General features: G+C 36.6%; 1 protein-coding gene and 1 long non-coding RNA gene across 8 annotated transcripts in view; one reads left to right on the top strand and one right to left on the bottom strand.

The window, feature by feature from the left end:
• Window positions 1-18,943, top strand: part of LOC122522185 — a 62,269-nt gene extending 43,326 nt beyond the window's left edge. For all 7 annotated transcript variants that reach the window (XM_043643031.1, XM_043643028.1, XM_043643027.1 and 4 more), the window contains 5 exons: window positions 3,037-3,247; window positions 3,445-3,498; window positions 11,194-11,357; window positions 12,252-12,408; window positions 18,734-18,943. In XM_043643031.1, coding sequence (XP_043498966.1) covers window positions 3,037-3,247; window positions 3,445-3,498; window positions 11,194-11,357; window positions 12,252-12,408; window positions 18,734-18,846 — 699 coding nt within the window. In that variant the 3' untranslated portion in view covers window positions 18,847-18,943. The remainder of the gene's footprint in view (window positions 1-3,036; window positions 3,248-3,444; window positions 3,499-11,193; window positions 11,358-12,251; window positions 12,409-18,733) is intronic.
• Window positions 8,311-14,444, bottom strand: LOC122522188. Its single transcript, XR_006305001.1, has 2 exons — window positions 14,378-14,444; window positions 8,311-8,361 (listed from the first exon to the last, which is right to left on the bottom strand). It is a non-coding gene; the product is annotated as an uncharacterized LOC122522188 (long non-coding RNA).
• Window positions 18,944-22,638: the final 3,695 nt, after the last annotated feature.

The following is a 22,638-nucleotide window of genomic DNA, read 5'->3' as shown; positions in this document are numbered from 1 at the left end:
TTCTCTCTTTCTCCTTCTTCCACTTATTCTACTTCCTACTGAGGCTTTCACCGTTGGAAGTAGAAAACGGGGGGAGAGGTTCTTTCCTTAATTCATCGAGAAATTTCCTTGCCCTTTTCCAGTGGCACGCTTGAAAGAGCACATAAGTGTGCTGGGAATTGTCAAACCAGAATTGTCAAATCTGCTTGCTCGAAATGGCAGCAGAGATGAGAAAGTAAACGCGATGGATTTTAATAATGTTCAAGGAATCTCACGAAGCTCTTCCGTTTGTTACTCGATCAAAGTTCTCTCTGTGTTGTAGCGTATTATAGTTGATGTTGCAATAGAGAGATAGAGAGAGAGATAGAGAGAGAGAGAGAGAGAGAGAGAAATTTGCTTCATTCAAAATAGAATAGACTGATAAACGCGACAAAGCCGAGTTACACGCAATTATACTTGATGCAATTTCAAATAGCACCGGAGATGTTACGACCGACACGAGCAATTTCGCGAAATTACAAATTGTACGGAACAAGAAAATCAACTACACAAAATTCTGTCTTTTCTAGTAGTAAAGTAGAATAGAAGTAACTCGGAAATAACTAAGTGAGAGAGAGAGAGAGAGGGAGGGAGAGAAGGTAAACGAGAAAACACCGATAAGAACTAGCCGAGGAAAAATTCTATATTGCGTGGAAGCTTGTTTACCGGAACACAATGAACGTAAGAAAAGAGACGACGATGAGGGAGAGGGAGAAGGGGGATGTTCAAACACACGGAGTTACAAACCTACACACCCTCTCTTTCTCTCTCTCTTTCGTTTACAAAAGAAGAGAAAGGGGAGAGAACTAAAGTAGAGGATCACTTTTGCGGTCTGACCAGTGTCCAGGAAGAAATTCTCGGTGCAACGGAACGAGTTCAAAAATTGCACGAAACCACCCCCCCCTCTCAGTTGAACGTCTAATTTACGCGTTGCTAGCTCGGGCTACTAGCCCCGTCATAGGTGGTCTCGATTTTTCTTGTTACACGTACTTACACGGAGACTTTAGAAAGGAAAATAGGTGGGAACAGAGATATAGGGGGATGAACGTGAGAGACAGAGAGAGAGAAGCTTCTCGTATAAGGTGCCATTTTGGTGGAACGCGATGGTTTGCGAGACAAAGAGAAAGAGAAAGAGAGAGAGAGAGACTTTATAAGATGGTATAGATACCATTGGTGTGTTGGTGCTGGTAGTTGGTAGTAGTGTTATAAGAGTTAAGGGTGGTAGTAGGGGGATGGAAACGACGAAGCGACTGGAAAGAAGTCGCATTTTTATTCCTCCGGTCTGTGCCGACGTAGCAGATGAAAGCGGTTATGCCGACTCCGTATTGCCCTCCTTTGTCTCCCTCGTCTTGCCCAAGTCGTCGTAGTAGTCGTATCTTTTTCTTTCTTTCTTTCTTTCTTTTCCTCTGTTCCTTCGAAGTCTTCTAGAGCAAGCAAGCACGACGGCACACGACGAGTAAGTAAGTACGAAAGAGAGTCGAGAGGGCCGCCACGGCTCCACCTTTCTCGTATTTCCCTTCTTCCGACTGGTTTGCCCTCTTCACAAGCACTTTCCTCTTCTCGACTTTTGCTACGATCTCAAAAGCCGATTTTTCTCTGTATTTCGGGGGTCATTCGGCGTATATTAGGGGTTACACTGGCGCTCGACCAAATACCTCGAACTATAGTTTCAATATTTTTCGAGAAAATTTGCTAATTTTTTTCCTTTTTTTTTTTTTTCTTTTGGTATTTCATTTGTTCGTTTTTGTTTTGTTTTCTCTCATGGGTAGGTATATCTCATCCCATCTTTCCATATTTAACGAATCTCTTTCATTTCTCTTTTTCTCTATTCTTATTCTATAACGAAAGTCGAAAGTTTTCACGAGGGATACGAGGAAAATGGAGAGTGGAGAGCTGGGGGGGGTGTAGTAAGACTATATCGATAATCTCATCAGAACGAGGGGTAGCTTTAATATTCGTAATATATTTCGACTTTTACATTCGAATTGGTTTAGTATATAGTATATGTGTGTGTATATATATATATATGGTGGCATGTATATGTGTATATACGATTCGAGATCGTCGGGGTATACTCTGCTAGGTCGGTGAGATCCTCTTCTTTTTTTGTTGCGGAGATTATTACTTTCTCTCTCTCTCTCTCTCTCTCTCACTCTCTTTTTCTCGATCTCACAGTTCGTTCGACTCTCGGGATCCATTCGTGCGGCTTTTCGCAACATTATTAAAAATCGTTACTCGGTGTAGCATCGGTCGTCCTCGTCCTCGTCCTCGTCCTCGTCCTCGTCCTCGTCGTCGTCGTCGTCGTCGGGGGGGTGGAAGCGGTGCGAGAGGAGGAAAACTCGACGGCGGCTTTTTTCGTGATTTAGCTTTTTCCATTTTTCTGGGTGCACCTAGAATCGTAGCAGTAGCAGGGCTTGATAAGTTCTTTCGATATTCGGTTGGTGCAGCAAATCATCGGGTAGGATACATTTATTTTCGAGCGTAGGTACCTCGATGAAACCAGAGACAGTTCCACCGTCGAATGGCCAATGGGAAAATAGTAACTGGATATAGGCCGGAAATGACTGCCGGCTGATAACCGGATATCTAATATCCGAACGTTTGCCTGGTCGAGTAGCGAAAAATACGAGGATCCGATAAGCCTACGTACTGTTTACTAACCATATTCTCACACACACATACACACATACATCGGATAACATTCTTTTTTTCCTCTTTTTTTTATTTTTTTGTTTCTGTTGCTTCGATCCATCTCAAATATTTTTCTTCTTTGTTCATTCGCTGATATTTATTTCAACGAGATAGAGAGAGAGAGAGATATTTGAAACTCGATAAAAGGTAAATATTTGAAAAAGATATTCCTGTATTTGTTTAATACTTTTAAAAAAAGAATAGTTAGTTAGAGAGAGAGAGAGACAGTCAAGAAATCGGAATTTGCGTGTTATTTTTGCGGATCAATAATCGTAAACTATGAAAAACATGTTATACTGACCTACTTCTCGGTTTGTTTGTTTACAGGTGTCTTGGATGAGAATCAGAGACCTTCATATACTCACAGCAGGTACGGTAGCTTTCAGTAGCGATACGAGATTCAATCCTCAACATACTCCTGGGAGCGACGCTTGGACCCTCAGGTTGGATAACGTTAAAAAGACGGATTCGGGTATTTACGAATGTCAAGTTAACACAGAACCGAAGATCATGTACGCCGTTCAGTTATCGGTGAGAGGTGTGTAATTTTTGTTGTTGATTACGTACACAATATCGTTTTGTTTTTTTATTGATTTACACGTCGTTTAAATTTGATTTGATTTTTATTTGATTTGAGAATATCGTCGAATGAGAAACGTCTTAAATATTTCAATCTAACGAGCTTTTGACGTTAGGCGCAATTACGTGATCCAATAAATGCTTTCGTGTTTTCAGAGGCAGATAAACCGGAGGGTTACGACGAACCCCGTTCTCAACAAACACGCATAAGTAAGTACACATTACACGCACGAGATATATAACGGATCGTAAACGAAGATAGCTTTTAATGGCCGTGCAAACGTAACGCATCCCCCTACCTTACAATAGGGCTTCCCTTTTCGAAACTATACCTTTACCACCCTACGTGTCAACGCTACGTTCAAGCGTATAGCAAATATAAGCGCTTCACTTGTTTGCCGAATGTGCCTGGTAAAGTATTTCTAGCTAATTCAAGCGATAAGTCGTAAACGTTAGTTTGATTTTCAAATGAGTCAGTCAGTCAGTCAGTCAGTTAGTCAGTCAGTTAGTCAGTTACTTTAGCTCGAATATTACGATACAATACGATATCAGTTTCGTATAATACGTAAACCGATATCTCGTTCGTTATTATCGTACTATTGTCAAACGAAATATAATATCTAGGATTGAAATAAATTGAATATTACAAAATATTTCAAGTATCCGCGTTATTGTACACTTTTTCTTTCATGTAGGATTTATATCGATGCAGTACTTAAATCTATACGTAATATAGATATTTTAATATTTCGTTATGAACACTTTGATGTTACATGTACGTATATACGTATATATATATATATACGTAGGTGGATTCAGAACGTGTTTCTCTATGTCGAGACATTCATGATATACGATATGTAGGATACGAGAAAAAGAGAAAGAAAGAACGAAGTTATATTATTTGTTTGAAATATCGAAGATAGGATTTGCTTTTCTATTTTCAGATCTCTTTTTCTCTTGCTTGTCCGATCATTCATTTATTTTATAAATTCTGACTGCGCGTAGTTCGAAATAAATATAAAAAAGATATAAAAGCTAGATCAGAACTTTATAAAGAAAGGAAGAGAGAGAGAGAGAGAGAGAGAGTGAGTTTTCCCTCTGTCGATTATTTTTAAGAATTAAGCTCAACTCTATCGTTAGAAATGTTTTCGTATCTCTTCTTCTTCTTTATATTTGTTTGTTTTTTCTTTTTTTTTGTTAATTTATTTATTTTCTATTTTTCTATTTGCGTTTGATATACAAATGGTACGCGTGTATTCACAATCAGACGGTATATTCTTCGTACGCGCGCGCGTTGTGGCTGGCAATTAAATTAAAAACTTTTTTTATTCGTGGAATAACTGTGCGACAAATATTTGAAAAAAAAAAAAAAAAAAAAACGTTGTCGCGTAGTACGTTGATTTCTTAGTAAAAATTAAGTGACGCAAGAAGGATAGAATTTTCGGATCAAATTTATCGTGCAACAACTTATATGGAGAAACAGCTTTTTTCACTTTTGCCGATTTTTCCTACGATTAAATGCATTTGGAAAAATATTTTCTCCTACGATTTCGGATAAAGAACACAGGTTAACACGAATACGCGCGTATGTATGTGTGTCTATACGCGCGAATCGCGTATGCTTTCCTGTTTATCACTACGTAGACGGTGACAAAGTTTCGGCCAGCAAACAGCAATATTTCTGTCATTCGCTGTAATTGCCCATGAAATCCTCCTAGCTGGCGTATTATTCGGAACTTTATCGCTATATACGTGCATTTCGTGTACCGAACGATGAACGTCAGAGACGTATGTCTGTATATAGGCGAAACGCCAACGTTACCTGAACGTTCTAATTAGAAACATAAGAGGAATGTATTCAAATTTTACACGGGATTATTGAATATCTGTAATGGCAAATAATTGCATTTTCGTAATAGCATTAGAGACCCATCTAACAATTGTCTTTAATAATAGTAATAATAATAATTACATTTAGAAAAATAATTAACTTCAATCAAAATTGCATCGCGAGAGATAAAACGAATAAGAATAAAAATGGTATTGTCAATTTTCTAATATTATTAATCGTTTTCGTTTTGAAAGCTAAATAATAATTACATTTAGAAAAATAATTAACTTCAATCAAAATTGCATCGCGAGAAACAAAACGAATAAGAATAAAAATGATATTGTCAATTTTCTAATATTATTAATCGTTTTTCGTTTTGAAAGTTAAATAATAATAATAATAGTAATAATAATAATTACATTTAGAAAAATAATTAACTTCAATCAAAATTGCATCGCGAGAGATAAAACGAATAAGAATAAAAATGATATTGTCAATTTTCTAATATTATTAATCGTTTTTCGTTTTGAAAGTTAAATAATAATAATAATAGTAATAATAATAATTAGCTTTAGAAAAATAATTAACTTCAATCAAAATTGCATCACGAAAAACAAAACGAATAAGAATAAAAATGATATTGTCAATTTTCTAATATTATTAATCATTTTTCGTTTTTGAAAACTATTACGAAAAGAATAGAAAAAACAAAGAATAAGTTGAATTTTGTCGGATATAATTCTCTTTCATAAATCATATTAATTCTTTCCCATATATTCTCGTTATATCGATAACAACGTACCAATCATCTTATACTTCGTTTGCACGTTAAAAACTCATCTACTTTGGTTCCTTTTATTCTTCGTTCGACGTCACGAACATCAATCACTTAAGGGTAAGTGCGTCACTTTTCCGGCTTTAACGCGCGACCAATGTTACTACGTCGATTTTTCTTTTTACACTACCATCATCCCCACCCTTCTAACCCCCCCTCTCCCCCCGTTCCCGTTTCTAACGTTTCTTTTTCATGATTACTTGATGGAGGGTTGGTTTGTTGGTTGGTTGGTTGCCCGAAGAAATCGTTCCCCGTTTACGCACGGTATCCGATATTTTTTCCTATTATTATTGCAGTAAGCAGAGGACAATCAAATATTCACGCAAACTTATCGAATTTTTTTAACTCACCGTGTAGTTTTTTTCTTTTTTTTTTTTGGGATTTGACCGCGAGAAGAGTGAGTAAAATATCGTTAAAAGGTCACAAGTTATTTTCAGTTATCGCTTACTTATGTGTCAGACCAAGTTTTTGATCCTACGTGATACGAAAAAGAAAAAAAAAAGGAAGAGGAGACACGAAAAAAGTTCGAGGTAACAGAAATAGAGAGACCTTTTCTTTCTTTTTTATTTTTTCATGATAAAACAAAAAGCTTTTCTTTTTCTTTTTATTTTATAAATTTTATAATATCTCCGATGATGACGTGAATTATTTTTTATACCTCGCGTCGTTGATTTATTTCGTCGTCGTTCGCTAACGGGATTTTACATTCGTATCGTAGAAAAGATAGAAAATTCAATGATCTCGAAGTTAAAAAAAAAAGAAAAAAAAAAAGAAGCAATCGTCTCGTTTCTTAAATGACGAGCCTGTTTTTTTATGCAACTGATATTACGAATGTATCGACGTATTAAAATATTCTCGAAACATTATTAACACAACACGCAAAACATAAAATCGTAATTTTTCTTACGAAAAAAAAAAAAAAACTACCGTTATTAAATTTATAATAATAAATACTTAACGTTTCGAAAAAACGTTTAATTATTTCTAGCAAAATTTCAAAGATTTCCATGATTTAACTAGAATTATATAATTTAACGCTGATACATACACATACATACACATATACAAATTCAATGATCTCGAAGTTAAAAAAAAGAAAAAAAAAAAAGAAGCAATCGTCTCGTTTCTTAAATGACGAGCCTGTTTTTTTATGCAACTGATATTACTAATGTATCGACGTATTAAAATATTCTCGAAACATTAACACACACACGCAAAACATAAAATCGTAATTTTTCTTACCAAAAAAAAAAAAAACTACCGTTATTAAATTTATAATAATAAATTCTTAACGTTTCGAAAAAACGTTTAATTATTTCTAGCAAAATTTCAAAGATTTCCATGATTTAACTAGAATTATATAATTTAACGCTGATACATATACACATACATACACATATACAAATATATATATATATATTTATTTGTAAGTAGGTACGAAAGGTAAAGAGAAAGACAATAAATAGCGTAAGCATACACCTCTACGGGGGGTACGGTAATAACGGCATAAAGTAATATTTCGCCAGGTGAAATGCAGTTCCTGTGGGATTAATTTAAGTCTAATAGGATTATCCTTAATCCCTCTAGTCCTGCGGTACTGCCCTTACCGACGGTCTCTCTATCTCCTCTCACTTTTTCCCTCTCCCCCTCTTCCCCTCTCCACCCCCTGTCCCCCTGTTTCTCTCTTAGCATCCTTCTTCTCTCGTTGGTTCTTCTCAGTCAACCAACAGGACTCATCGGAGTTATCAAGGGACAAGAAAAGAGAGGTGAGAGGAGAGAGGAGGAGAGAGGAGAGAGGAGAGAGTGCACCTACGTTAAATTAGTCTTTGGCTAAGTTCTTTTTCTCGAGTAATGTATGCGTATCCCTGACATTATCATGCGAGTAATATCATAGGACTCTGCGTTCATCATCTTCTTCTATGTTTCTTTCTGTTTGACCCTTTCTTTCTTCTCTCTCTCTCTCTCTCTCTTATATTTTTTCTTTTTTTTTCCCCTCTAACTGGCACTTCTCCCGTCCATTGTTTTTCTCACGAACACTAATGAATTATTACAGCACCGCGTAGTACCGAGAAGGAGGTACCTTTTCTCGACACTCTCTCTCTCTCTCTCTCTTTCTTTTTTTTTTATTTTTCTTTTTCTCCTGTTGTCGTAGACGAGGAGCAGCAGCAGCAACTCGTCGTCCTTGTTTGTTCGCACTTCAAACTCAAATTTGTAGGAAAGATATCTTCTTCTTCTTCTTCTTCTTCTCGTCTCGAGTCCACGAACTGTGAGTTTAAGTAGGTCGCGTTTTAATATGCCGACGAGACGTCGTGAGAAAATGTCTTTTCGGTTAAATGAATTGAGATTACGATTCCTCTCTCTCTCTCTCTCTCTCTCGGTAAGATGAAATAATGTCATCCGTTCTCTGTAACGATTTATAAAGATATAGTGTTAGTAGTAGTAGTAGTAGTGGTAGTAGTACGGTTTTAAATAATGATATTCTCGAAAAGGTAGGAGAAAAGTTTTTAATAAAAGAGCTTTTAAATATTTATCGAATTATTCGTCGAACGTTAACACGGAGCCAAAGGTTCTTTTTTCTTTTTTTTTTTTTTCTCTCGACTGACTAATTAATTTAAGAAAAAGACGGATACAAGGAAAAACCACCACCCAAATGTAACTTAACGAAATGCAGATTAGGAAAAACCTTATAATAATCTCGATCTTTCCGATTTGTTTGATTTTTTTTTTTTTTGGTTGTTTTGTCTCAAAGATCTCTTCCTTTTTCTTTCAGAGAAGAAAGTTCTCCGAGAGATATCAAAAAATGTCCGTTCGTTGATTGAATTCAAACTACGAGAGACTTACTATCTTTGGAAGTTATCCAAGTGAATTTCGATCGTTCGTTGGTCCACACACACACACACACACATATATAGAAAAAGAGAGAGAGAAAGAGGTATATCCTTAACGTCTGAACATTCTAAACTCGAAATTATACGATCGATGAATTTGAAACTTTCTAACGAGTTTTATACGTAAATGCCGAACCACCAGTGGGATCTGTGATTTTGATGGGATAGTTGTAATATTAATACGACGAACAGAAAACGGAAATCGTGTGAGAACATACGGGGGGAGGGAGGAAGAAAGGGAGGAATCACTAATTACGTTTCCATGGGAAATCATCCGGAAAGACAAACTTACTATTACTATTATTACTACTACTACCCATTACTATTATTATTATTGTTACTACCCATTCCTACTACTATGGATACAAAAAAAAGTGCGAGAAATGAGAGAAACGCGAAAGAAAAAAAGCGGAACTTTTACTTTTTCTTTTTTTTTTTCTTTTTTTTTTGTGTTTTTTTTTGCTATTCTTTCCGAGAGAGTGAGTATAAGCTAACAATGCTTTGGTAGGTACGCACGTAGATAGAAAAGACACCCCCGACTCTGCTGACTCATTGTTATTTTTAAAGAAAGATATTCATTCGAAAGGGTAGGTTTAAGGAAAGTTGTCAAGAAAGTAGACGTTTCTTTTTTTTTTTTTTTTTCTTTATCCATTATATACCTTCTACTTATTTCATAATGACGACCTTGTTATTTCTTTCATTTCCTCTTTTTTTTTTTTTAGATATTTATATGTATATATTTATGAAGTCTCTACTTAAGTATAATTTTTTGTTTGTTTTTCTGTAATGGACAAAGAGAAGACGCACAGGTAGGGTAGAAAAGTAAATGAATTTTTGTTCATCCTATACGCATTTCTTGAATTTCATCTAAGAGAGGAATGCATTTCCTTTTTCGTTTCTTCGCAATCTGATTTTTTTACATTTTTTTTTTTTTTACTTCGTGTAACAAAATATCATGCTTAATATTTCTTCGTTCCGACTACGATGCCCCAGTGTTTTGTATTTGCTTTTTTTTTTCTTTTTTTCTTTTTTTTGGACGAAGTTACCGAGCATATATATCTCTTTTATATTTTTAATAATATTCTTTCTTATCATTGTGCACATTCATTCTCTGTCGTATTAATTGAAATAATATTTAGATTCAATTGATGGAAAAAGTGATGAGAAATTGATGACAATTTACGAGAAAAACGTTTTTTTAATATTCCAATTGAATTATTATTAACATTAATGAAAAGTTGTTCAATTGTAACTAACTATATTTTCTTATACCAAACTATTTCTAAAACGTAAATCATAATTTCAAGATAATATTTGTTTATTTAATCTCATATATATAATTATCTAATTAAATATAATTATTTATTAGATTGCGACAATTTGATTAATACATAAATCATTTAAATAAAACTCTGCAAAGTATATTAAACTGAAATTAAATGATCTCATTAGTCTCTTTATATTTTAACGATCCTACGTGACATTGTTTTTATCAATTGCTCCAATTAAAGTATTAGCAAGTATTTCATTATCTCTAATAACGCGAGTTCAATTCGAATAAAAAATGCAATCGTTATAAACGTCGATAGAAACCGATTCAAATATTTAACTCGAAATTGTCGAAAGATTAATGTTTAATCTAAATGAAACTTAAGGAAAGATTTTTGGAACGTTATTTCATCGAGAAGACTCGCCATTAAACGAGAAAGACTCCTTGTTACAAGGAATTATGTTACAAGGAGAAGAAAGACGAACGAGCAAGTAGTAACGTGGTGATGCATTAGCATGAGAAGAAGAAGAAAAAGACATAAATAGTATCTCTTAGCGAGTAGAATTATTGTTAGTATTATCCACTTTTACTTACCTTTTACCATAAATTGAGTTTACATTCTCTTTCCTTTCTACCTTTACTTCTTTCCATTTTTAAATCAAATTTATTTTCATAATTATACCTATCAAAAATAAATTATATATGCCCATAATTATGAAAGTGGTCTGAGTCATATATCTCTTGTTTCGAGATATTTGAAAGATTACATTTGAACACTGAATGAATTCCATATAATGTTGAAATAACAACCACTATCTAATCATTCATTTTTGACAATATCGTGAAAATTACATTGAATTCATTGAGTTTAATATATATATATATATTTTTTTTTTAATTTTCACTTAGACCACTTTCATAATTACGGGCACATATTTCGCATAAGATCGAACGACAGTTGTAACAGATTAAAGTTTCAATACGAAAAAAAAATAGGTAGAAAGATAGATAGATAGATAGAAAGGGTCATCGAATTTTCCTGAGTGACGTATGACATTTGCTGGAACATGACTTTCAGGTTACGAAAGTACGGCACCAGTGGCGGCTATAATGGGTCCTAGGGAGCAAAGGGTGTCATCGGGGTCGACGATCACCCTAAGATGCGTCATATCGTCTCCATATCAGACTCGTCCCATCAGGGGTGTACAATGGCTTCGGGATAACAAACTCCTAACATTCCAGGTAATGTCGGTGCTCTCGGCACGTTCCAAATTTTATCGGCACGAATAGACGACGTGCTGTTGCTGCTGGTGCTGCTGGTTGGTGTTGGTGGTGCTGCTACTGCTCTTTAATGAAATTTCGGTTTTGATGCTTCTATCGGTATTAGGAAAAAAAATTCTGTCACGAGACAGCAGCAGCAGCAGCACCCAGGGTAAAGCGAGAAATCTCGTAAATCATTATTGCGAATGTGGGTCACGTGTTTTCTTTCCTTCTTCTTCGACTCTTCTTATTTTACTTTTTTATTCTTTTCTTGTTCTCGTCCCCACTGTCTTTCGCGGATTTTTCGTTTACGTTTCCCCTCCCTCCCACCCCGTTCGATCATTCCACGACTCGCACATCGTTCATCCCCCTTTTTCGCGTTGGTAGACATACGCGGAATGATGAATTTTTCTAGATTCAACACTGTCCTTTCTCGTTCGAGTTTTTCATCTAGCTGGGAGAGACGAGTGTGGGGTGTGTGCGCGAGTGGGGGAGAAGGGATTGGTGGGTACGTTTCGAACTGCTCATGAACGTCGATGTGTAATAACGATTTCGCGGGCCGATTCTATCGAAGCGTTCAATTTTTTTTTTCTTTTTTTTTCTTTCTCTTTTTATACAACTTTTTTCCCTTTTCTTTTTCGGTTTTGCGTAGAAAAAAATCGAAGTCATTCATTCGTAGCGAAAGCTCCGACACTATTCCTCCTCCTCCTACCGCGCATCTGGTTTTCCACCACATGCGAGAAGAAAAATAAAAAAAAAAACCGATTAATCCTATTCGTCATTGAAAGATCGTCGAAAGCATTGTGTAAAAAAAACCTAGCGAAGGGGGGCGGGGGTGGCGAACGGGGTGTTCTTTTGTTTCTTTTTTTTTTTCAGGCAGCTCGTGGTGGTATAAATGTGGAAACTGAAAAAGGAGCGGCACAGACAGTTTCCGAATTGACTTTGGCTGCTTTAACGGAAAATGATACGGGGAAGTATTCGTGCAGACCGGCGGAAGGAAGATCGGATACCGTGATGCTGATAGTCGAACCAGGTTCGTCATATAAAATATATATATATGTGTGTGCCCATAATTATGAAAGTGGTCTCTTGTTTCTGGATATTTGAAAGATTACATTTAAACACTGAATGAATTCTGTATAATATTGAAATAACAAACACTATCTAACGGTTCATTTTTAACAATATCGTCAAAGTTACATTGAATTAATTTAATTTAAAATAATGTGCTGTGAAATAACTAATAAACTTATTTTATTTTCATTTTAACTTGGACCACTTTCATAATATATATATATATATAATTTATTATTATATATTATAATTTATTATATATATATTTATTTATTTTTATATATATATAAAATATATTGTTGGATATAATACAGATATTTTTCAATTCGTTGGAAAAAGGGATTTTTGCGGAAAATAGGTAAGAGTGAAAGCTTCTTGCGGGGCTTATTTCTTAAATCGTCGTAGAAAAGTTCGTTCGTTCGTTTCTGTAGAAAAATGTTCGCATTTTTAGAAACGTATGCGAACGTGTACGTAGCTACTTACGTATGTCGTGAAATCGAAAAACGTATATATATATATATATATGTATATATACGAGAGAACAAACCGTTCCTTTCGAGCCGATCTAAAGCTCGCCACGCGTCGTCCTCGGGATTACTCGAAACACTTAAAACTTTTGAGAAGCCGGTTGTAATAATTCACGCGGAAACTATTTGCCTAGCTAGCTGGCAAGCCGACGTGGTTGGTTGTGGAAGAAAGAAAAAGTAGAGCAAAAGAAGAAGAAGAAGAAGAAGAAGAAGTAGAAGTAGAAGAAGAAGAATAAAGATGAAAAAAAGAAGCCAATGCGTTGTACGTGCCTGTAAAAAGAAGGAGTCCTGGTTTGGGTTTCTTTGAGAGGAAAGAGAGTAGAACAGCAGAGGGTTGGATAAAAAAAAAAGGGAATCATAAACAAGGATAGGGTAAGATAGGGTAGAGAGATAAAACGATGCAGGTGGAATTCAGTGTAGAGTGGACGAATCTGCAGAATGCGTTTCTCCATTATCGTGAGTATTTCTTTTTCGAAAATGATTGCAGGGAAAAATAAAATGGTAGTCGTTCGTTCTCGCATATTTTTCTTTCGTTCGCGATTAACCTTCCCCCTCCCCCTCCCCCCACGTGACGAAAGCATATATACGATTGACTCATCAGCATCGGTAATTTGCTTCGGTTAAAAAAAAAATACGCGAGATGTGGGTTGGTTTCGGGTTCTTCGAAAACGATAAATCATAGTATCATCGAGAATCGTTCGCAAACCCTTTGACGGAAGGAAGATTTAAGGAGGAAAAAGTACGTTAGTTCGTTCGTCGTCTCCTCTCTTCTATACCCAGTAGGACGGTTAGTTCATCAGTTATCTTTTATGCATCGGTTTACCGTGCTTTCCGTTTCGATCGAGTTTGGTTATCGTCTTTCGAGGGAATACTAAAACACGTCGCATCGCGATAAAAGTGGTTTGCCATCGTAAACTATACGATCGAAGAAGAACTACGACGACGACGACGAAAGGAAGTCATTTGCGCGGTGGGAGAGGAGAGCCGGGGAGGGGGCGGTAAGCGGAAGTAAAGGAAAAAAGGAGAGGGGGTGGTCGGTGGGGGTGAGAGGGGTCCTGGGGAAGAAGATTCAGCAGCGGATTTTTGGCTAGGATAGGACCAGAGCTCGGTAAGCCGATAAAAGGCGATTCGAGTACAGTAGCTAGCAGGAAGACTACTTTTTGTTGTTGCGAACCAAGCCCCGAATAGTAGCAGTACCTTTCAAACGAAAGAGATAGAGAGAGAGAAGAAAGGGAAGGAGGGGGTGGGTGGCGGTGGTGGTGGTGGTAAAAGAGAGGTTAGGCGGGAGGCGAAAGGGATGTGGACGGGGGGGGAGGGGGGCTGCTGCTTGCTTGGTTCGGTGGCTGTCTGAGCTAATTCTTATGCGATCGTAAATAACGTCGCGCATATATCAAAACTTACAACGACTAGTGCTCTGGAAGCAAGCCCTTTTGCAGCCGGCGCCGCCGCCACCACCACCACCACCACCACCACCACCATCACCATCACCACCATCACCACCATCACCAGCATCACCCAGCAGTGCATTTGCTCTCCAACCTCTTTCACCCCTTGGCAACTCTCGACGACGTTTCCTTCCACCTTTTCCTCGGCCTTCCTTTCTTCCCCCCCAACCCCACCGCAGCTACTACCTCGGGAATCCCGTCACTTACGTTCTCATGACGGAAGAGCCAGCCTGCCAAGACCACTTCTCTGTCGGCCAGTTGAAAGATACAATTCCACGATTCTATTAATTAAGAAAGTTAATTACGCTGGAATTCAATTTTCCTAATTGCACATCACTGAGTTTTCGTACTTCGTCCCATCGGTCTCTCCACCCTCCCTCCCTTCCTTCCTTCCTTCCTTCCTTCCAAGCTTCCAAGGTTCTTCATCCCTTCTTTTCTTTCATCGACCATCACCTGCCAGTCTTCTCTCTCTCTCTTTCTCTTTCTCTTCCTTTCTTTCTTCCTTTCTTTCTTTCTTTTTTTTGCTGCCCGTTCTTTCGTTCTTTCTTCAGTCTCGAGGGTACAGAGGTTCAAAGTTTTTCTCTCCAGTGCCCTCTTTTAATTTCGCTATCTCTCAAATCAAGTGCCGCTTCTTCCTTCTCCCCCCCCTCCCACCGTTACCTTTCTCTCCCCTGGCCCTTCTCCCCCCCGTTTGGCCCGTCACTTTCCTTTCCTTCACCCTTTTCTTTTCTTTTTTTTTTTTCTTTTTTTTCTTCTTTTTGCAGACCGGCTACTTCTTCGGGTATATCATTCGCGGAAAGAAGAACGGCGAGAGGTCGTTTCTGAATCATTTCCTTCTACCCTTTTTCTCCTGCCACTCCTTTAGCACCGGCCCATCTCTGTCCGTCCGTTCAATTTTATAAAGCTTCTCCTCCTCCTCTTCCTCTTCCTCTTCCTTCCTTCGTACGCCTCTTTTGTTCTTATTTATTTAATTTCGTTTCGTATATATATATAGAAGAAGAAGAAGAAGGAAAGTATTTCTATTTCTGCCTCTTATTCTTCTCTGCTCGTTTGAAAACTCGTTTGAACGCGAAGAGTTTAACTCTTTCACTCTTTTCACATTTTTGTTGTTGTTGTTTCTTTTCTTCTTCTTTCCCTTCTCTCTCGTTGTTTATTTTGTTTCCTTCTCTTTTTCTTTTTTTTTGTAAATAATTCAAATATAAAATCGATCGTATTATCTCGTCTTTAATGAGGGAACACGAGCCCCGGAGTATTTTTTCTTCTTTCTCTTCTCTTTTTTTCTTCTTCTCTTTTATTTCCAATGATTACCGGATTATTATAATAATTCTGACGCGAAAATGTTTAGATTTTTATATTTACGTATTCTTTTCGTATTCTTTCGAAAAAAGGTACGAGGAACAAGTTTACAATTTGTTTTCATTACGAAACGTTCAAATTCGATAACTTTTGGTTAGTTTCTTAGTTCGTAGAACACCAGACCTCCCCTCCCCCATCCCCCTCCTTCTCTTCTCCCATCACCATTACCATTTGCTTCCTGCTATTAAGAGAAAAATTAAATTACTAATTGCTCGCTAGTCACATTTTGCGGGATGAAATTTTGTCAGAAATGAATGATGGAGAATGAGAAAGTCGCGACGGTTGATAAATCGTTTAAAGATCTCTTTCATCAAATCTTGATGAGAAACGTGGAAGAAAATTTGTTCTCTTTTCTCTCTCCCTCTCTCTCTCTCTCTCTTTCTTTCTGCATTGATTTATTTGAGATGGTAGAATTTAATAACGTCTTTCATTATGTGATCACGGAAGAAACATAAGAAGAAGAAAAAGAAGAAGAAGAAGAAGTGTAAGAAGATAGTGGTGGAAGAGACACAGAGACCAAGGAAGAAGAAAGTTAAAGACGAAGAGACTGAGAGAAAGAGAGAGAAAGAGAGAGAAATTGACTTTGAGTCAGGAGATAGGTAGAACGATGGCCTTGGGACCCGTTAGGTATTAAACTCGTCGTGAACTTGTGCACTTCGTTCTACTCTATGTACATATATATATATTTAAAAATCTTTAAAGTAGTCATAAATTGAGTCGATGACTCGAGCGTTGTCGAGTGAATCGCACGTGGGATTTCCGAAACTCCAAAAGCTCTATCTCTTTTTACGTTGTTAACATTAAACCTATCATTTCATATTGATTCAATTGGATAGTGAACGCAATATTTGATACCTTACTTTATTTAGAAATGAATAATGTACATTTTACGCTTTTTCACGAAAATTTTTGTATTATCACATTATTACATTTAATTATCACATTTTTACAATATTACTATAGATAATAATCTAATAATAATAATTCTATAAAATCTAATAATCTAATATATTAATATAGAACGTAAATCATTTTTTAGCAATAATAAGTTTATGAACGATAATTTGTATAAAAAAAATAAGAAAAAAGAAACAACCGATAGCATAATAAAAATCTCGAATTATTATTGGCAGAGAGAGTAATTGAACAAAAGATAGTCGATGATCTTAATAATAAGTCTTGGAGAAAGGTCGTACGATCGTATCATCGATCGTTGAATAATCGTGAGAGAAAATTAATGGGACGAATGATTTAACGACATTCTTCGTCGCATAGCTTTCCATTGGAAGTGTTAAGTAGACTTGCCGTAGCTTGAAATGCGGACTAAATTGTGCAAACCGCAAGCAATAGGGGGTACGCATCGTCCAACTATCGTGTTCCAGTGCCGGTAGCAAATCGAACGTGCTTCAAGGATTTAACCCCCCCCCCCTCTCTCTCTGTCACCCTTATACTCCTATTTGATTCATCGGACACTTTACCGAAGCTTACTCTAGCAATGCGAAGGGCACGTCGCATGCTTTACCTTCACACACAGATACACTCACACACGCGAATATCACGCGTTCGTTCGTGCACGTGCTTCACTTGACTCGTGCGTACGACAATCATATGCCCTTCCACTATTTCCTCTTTCATTCGGTGCTTATATATACATAGTACATAGTACATAGTACATAGTGCAAGGTACCATGAGCGCACGTCTTTAAAGCCCGTTATTCACACGTAAGAGCGATTATCCCACTAGCTTCGGGTCTCTCTATTGACTGGACTATTCGTATTGGTAACGACGTGGCTTTCCTACCAATGCCAAACCATCGTCATTCTTATTAGACACATACCCTCAACTCAAATGTTCGAATACATTGAATACTTTCAAAATTCTAAATGACTTTTCTTAGGTTTAGGTTAACCGCATATGATCATCTTTCTTTTTTCAATAATAAAATTCATTTTTACGTTTAAATGTGTGTAGTTATGTTTGAAATGAAAAACATAAGGTAACGTATAAAAATTTAATTGAACGGAATGATACATATTTTTAGTTATTACGTGTCGTTTATAGTTTTTATTTTTCCCCGTGTATCAACTTATCTCTGTTTGTGAGACGATTTTTTTGTTCTCTTTTTAAGTACCTACACTTAACTCCGATAAAAATCACATAACATTTGAAGTTGCATTTAACTAAGCTAGTTTTATTTCTCCCCTTCTCCCAGCCCCCGTTTCTAACAGATAAGCGTTTTAAAAGCAAACAGAATATTCCATTACTCGAATGTAAAATGTTAAGAGCACGTAGTAGTAGGGGGTGGAGGTGGGTGAGGGGTGGAGGGTTTAAGGTGTTTAGATTATGCATCAAGTAGCATCGCGTGCTCGTCGTTGAATCATTCGTAGAAAAGTTTTAGAAATTTTTCATAACTGCGAGGATGAGGGGGGGGAGTAGGAGGGGATTGCTTGCAGAGAACGGAAGAAAAATTAAAATTTGTTCGTTCTTATTTCTCTTTTTACGGGAAAGTAAATGGAAGGGAAAATGAAGATAAAATGATAACGTATATATATATAATAGAAGGGAAGAGTTTCAACATTTTCAGATATAGATATCGATGTTCAAAGCTTCAGCCCTTTCTGTTACACGGCTGGTGGTGCCCCGTGGTATTAAATGAGATTTATCGTCGGTGGTAAATTTGAAATTAACCGCGACTAAGTTAAGTACGTTCGAAATGAAACTTGGTACTTTTCCACGTTGCCTTTCGTTTAGTTTCGTTTCTCTTGGTAAATACTCATTTATTAATGAGTCCTCGGCCAAGGGTGGGCAAAAGAGGAGGGAGGAACGTGTACCGTGTTACACGTTCGGTACAAATAACCTAGTCAAGAGTAGTATCATTATTACATACACATACATATATATATATATGTATATACACATACAAGCTACGATGTTATTATTTTCTTTTTGTTTCAGGAGAACGTACGGAAGCCATGCAACGTGACGCCGGATACGTTTCTTCCGGAAATGACGTCAGCCGCTGGTCCGGGTTTCTACTTCCGTTGTCGTGGTTTCTAATACTGGCATGAATGAATGAAACGGCCAAACTTTACCGCTATGAGTCAAGAACACTAAAAAAAAAAAAAAAAAAGTATTTTTCTTATTCGTAATTATTGTATCTCTTTATCTTCCTCGTTTCTTTTCTTTTTTTTCTTTTTTTTTTTTTCTAAGTTGCTCTTCGCGATATTTTTTATTATTACTATTATTATTATAATTTTCATCGAAGTCGGGAGTACCTTACGAAAAAAAAAAAAAAGAAAGAAAAAAAAGACGTTAACCAACAAGTACAAATCTTAAGAGAGAAAACAAAACAAAAAAGAAAAGAAAAAAAAAGGTAGAGTACGCTAGCGTTTTAACGAGTCTCGTAAAATATTTTTTCTGCTCTTTTTTTATTTTTTTTTTCTTTTTTTATTTTTTATTGCGAGAAAACGGGGACGACGATATCTTAAAACGTTGTCGTCGTTCCACGTAGAAAATAAGCGCATCTCTTGTCGTTCACGTTTTAAGCCAATAATTTGTGTACACGATTCTTTATTCTTCGTAACGAAATCGCGTAACACCACTCGCCTGTGCTAATTTATTATCTACGACGTTGCATTCACTATCCGTTTTGTTATACTTTGCATATTTTGATTATAAACACACACACACATACACACACACACAAAACACGCGTCTAAAATATTACAACACACGCATTGCTCACCTATATTATTTTATCATTTATTTTATTTGTTTTTTTTTTTTCATTCACTTCTCTTTCGTTTCGCATCAATCGAAGAAGAAAGTTGCTTTTAAAAATCCTTTTCCGATTAGAGATAAGTTTCCCGTCGTTAATTTAATTAGCGTTTTTAAAAGAACACGGACTACCTTTTGAGAGTGGAAAAAAGAAATTACGATGGTACAAGAGCCAATGGTCAAAAAGTCGGCTAGCATTTGATCGAATAAATAGACCGAGGACTTTTTAATAAGAACGAAATGACGATTAAAATGTTGAAGTGACGGTAGGGGGTGGGGTGGAAGAGGTGGAGGGTAGTAGAGAGAGAGAGAGAGAGGGGAGAAGGGGGGATATAGAAAAAGGACTAATACACATAAGCAGGGCTGGCATTAAATCTTTTTCATCGTTAACTTATTTTTTTCTTCGGAAATAATTTAGAAAGCAGGCGGGGGGGGGGGGAGTAGTAATAGTCGTGCTAAGCCATTGGGGGGAGGGGGGTGTCCTTTGGTAGTTCTTCTCTCTCTCTCTCTTTTTCTTTTTCTTTCCGTGTTGCGAACATGCGATAGCATCTCTTTAAATGACGCTTTTAGGACCAGTAAGATTAAAGTGAGCAAGATGCGTCAAAGGACGCGGAAGTAATTTGATATCGTGTATCGTAGTAGTACCCCGGTCCGGTCATTTATATTCTCTTTTTTATTCTTCCTTTTTTTTTCTTTTTTCTTCTTTTTCTTTTCAATTTATCCTATTCCTTTTTATTTTGTATTTTTTGTTTCTTAGTTTCCGTAGGACGCGCATAATATACTTTTTGATTAGGACACCGTACAAATTCCAATATGTATACGTAGCGAAAAATGTCTCGTGCAGAATAAGGGGCCAAATGAGTAAAATTCACGCGAGATGATACAATGACGAGAAAACAAAATCCTGCGAGCTCTGATCTCACACGCTTTACGTTAATATTTTATCCCGTAATTTAGGGGGTAAATCTTAATCGATTGTAATTAAGTTTAAGGTTAATTAGATTATAGTTTTAGATTAGTTTTATATATATATATACATATATATTTCTTTTTTTAATAGAAATAAGTCACCAACTAATGCACATTATGTATCAGGGTCATAGTATTTTAAGCACATAATATTTCGTTTTTATTTTAATTATTCATTTTTTCATTTTTAATTATTCTTAACTCGAACGAGATCGTATTAAAATATAAATACAAAAATAAATAAATAAATAAATAAGCGAATTTATATGTATATACATCGTAAATGATGTCGCACGTAAAACAAAATGGCATAGTAAAAAATACCGAGACATTTTTATTCTTAGTGTTGAGTTTTCATTTCTTTCTACTTTTTATCATTATCATTATCATCATTATTATTATTAATATTATTATTGTACATTCCTATCCTCAAATAGCACGGCACTCAACAGAAACGGGGTTACTTATATAAAATGCGAAACGCAAACGGGGGTAAGAGATGGGTAAGATGTTTCGTGCCTGAAAGTTAAACGCATTATCGCATCGAAGAAGAAGTCGATGATCGTGATGATGGTACGGGGGGGGGAGAGAGGAAAAGAGGAAGAATGACGAAGGAGTGTTGCAGGAAGAAGAGGATAGAAAAGGAAAGAAGATAGAAGAAGGTGGGAGAACGCATCACCATTTTTCTCACCCTCGTTTCTCCGCGTGCACGTGACAAGCGTTACGTAAATGTCGTTGGTTTGAGTTTTATACTCCATCTTGTTCGTCGACTGAAGTGACAGATATATACTACCTCGTGTATATAGGATGGAAGGTGAAATTTCTATCTCTCTCTCTCTCTTTTCAACTCAGTTGGTCCAAAAGGGTCGAGAAGCGTGGGCAGGGGGGAGGGCACCGACAAGAGAACCTCGTGCGGAAAGAGTTACTATCCCCCCCTCTACCCTCCTACCCCTCCCAACCCCTGTGCTACTCTTGTCCAAAACTTGAAAAATAATTCAGGGCATGGTAATGTTCTGAATATAAAATTCACGAGGGCGCTCCGGCAATTTTGTCCTGAAAAGGATCTTCCTCCTATCTCAATCGAGTTCCTTCTCTTTCCTTCTTTCTTATTTTCACTGATATTTTCTTTTCTTTTCTTTTTTTTTTTTTAACTATATATAGAAGTAATCCTTCTACAACACGATACAAAAATTGCGACAAATGTTGACACAGCATTGTATTTCTACAACACTGTTGATAACATATTTAAAAATTAAATTACGTTCGAATAATGACCCGAAGGAATAATAAATTTTGGGTCTCATATAACATGTTCTAGGAATTTATCTATGGTGTTATAGGAAAGTTACCTGTATGTATGTTAATTTCAATCAATGTTGATACAGCATTGTATTTCTACGACATTGTGGATAACATATTTAAAAATTAAATTACGTTCGAATAATGACCCGAAGGTATAATGAACTTTGAATCTCATATAACATGTTCTAGGAATTTATCTATGGTGTTATAGGAGAGTTACCTGTATGTATGTTAATTTCAATAGTTTTTATATTTATATTGAATCGAAAGTATCAGTCAATTGTACATTGTTCCCTTTTACTACACGATGAAACTAACAATCCCTTCTCTCTATCTGTCTACCTGTCTGTCTGTCTGCCTGTCTGTCTACCTGTCCGTCTACCTGTCTCTGTTTGTTTGTTTTCTATTATTCTCCCGGTAACATCCTTTCGTATTTTAATTAGCGTACGTGTAACAACGAACGTTTCAGCACAGTTTGTCGCTACCATTAAACATATCGATTTTCCCTTTAGTTGGCATAACAAGACAACGCGCTCGCGTAAACTTTCGATCTAGGCCAGGACGTAGACGACGACGACGACGACGTGGTGGACGTGGACGTGGACGTGGACGTGGACGTGGTGGACAGAATTGGTGCACGATTATGCGCGACGATGCCAGCCAGCCAGCCAACCAGACCCTCGATCGAACGGATTCAAGCGCTGAATTTTGCTCCATGATGATGAAAGTGGAAAACATAAAAATGCGTTAAACAATACGAACAAGATTTCGTTTAATAATCGAATCAAAACGATACGTTGGATAACACAAAT

This window comes from Polistes fuscatus, unplaced genomic scaffold, assembly GCF_010416935.1.
Source record: "Polistes fuscatus isolate 324 unplaced genomic scaffold, CU_Pfus_HIC Scaffold5, whole genome shotgun sequence".
Classification (NCBI taxonomy): domain Eukaryota; kingdom Metazoa; phylum Arthropoda; class Insecta; order Hymenoptera; family Vespidae; genus Polistes; species Polistes fuscatus.
The sequence above is the reverse complement of the archived record's forward strand: the minus strand, read 5'-3'. Positions and strand labels throughout refer to the sequence as shown.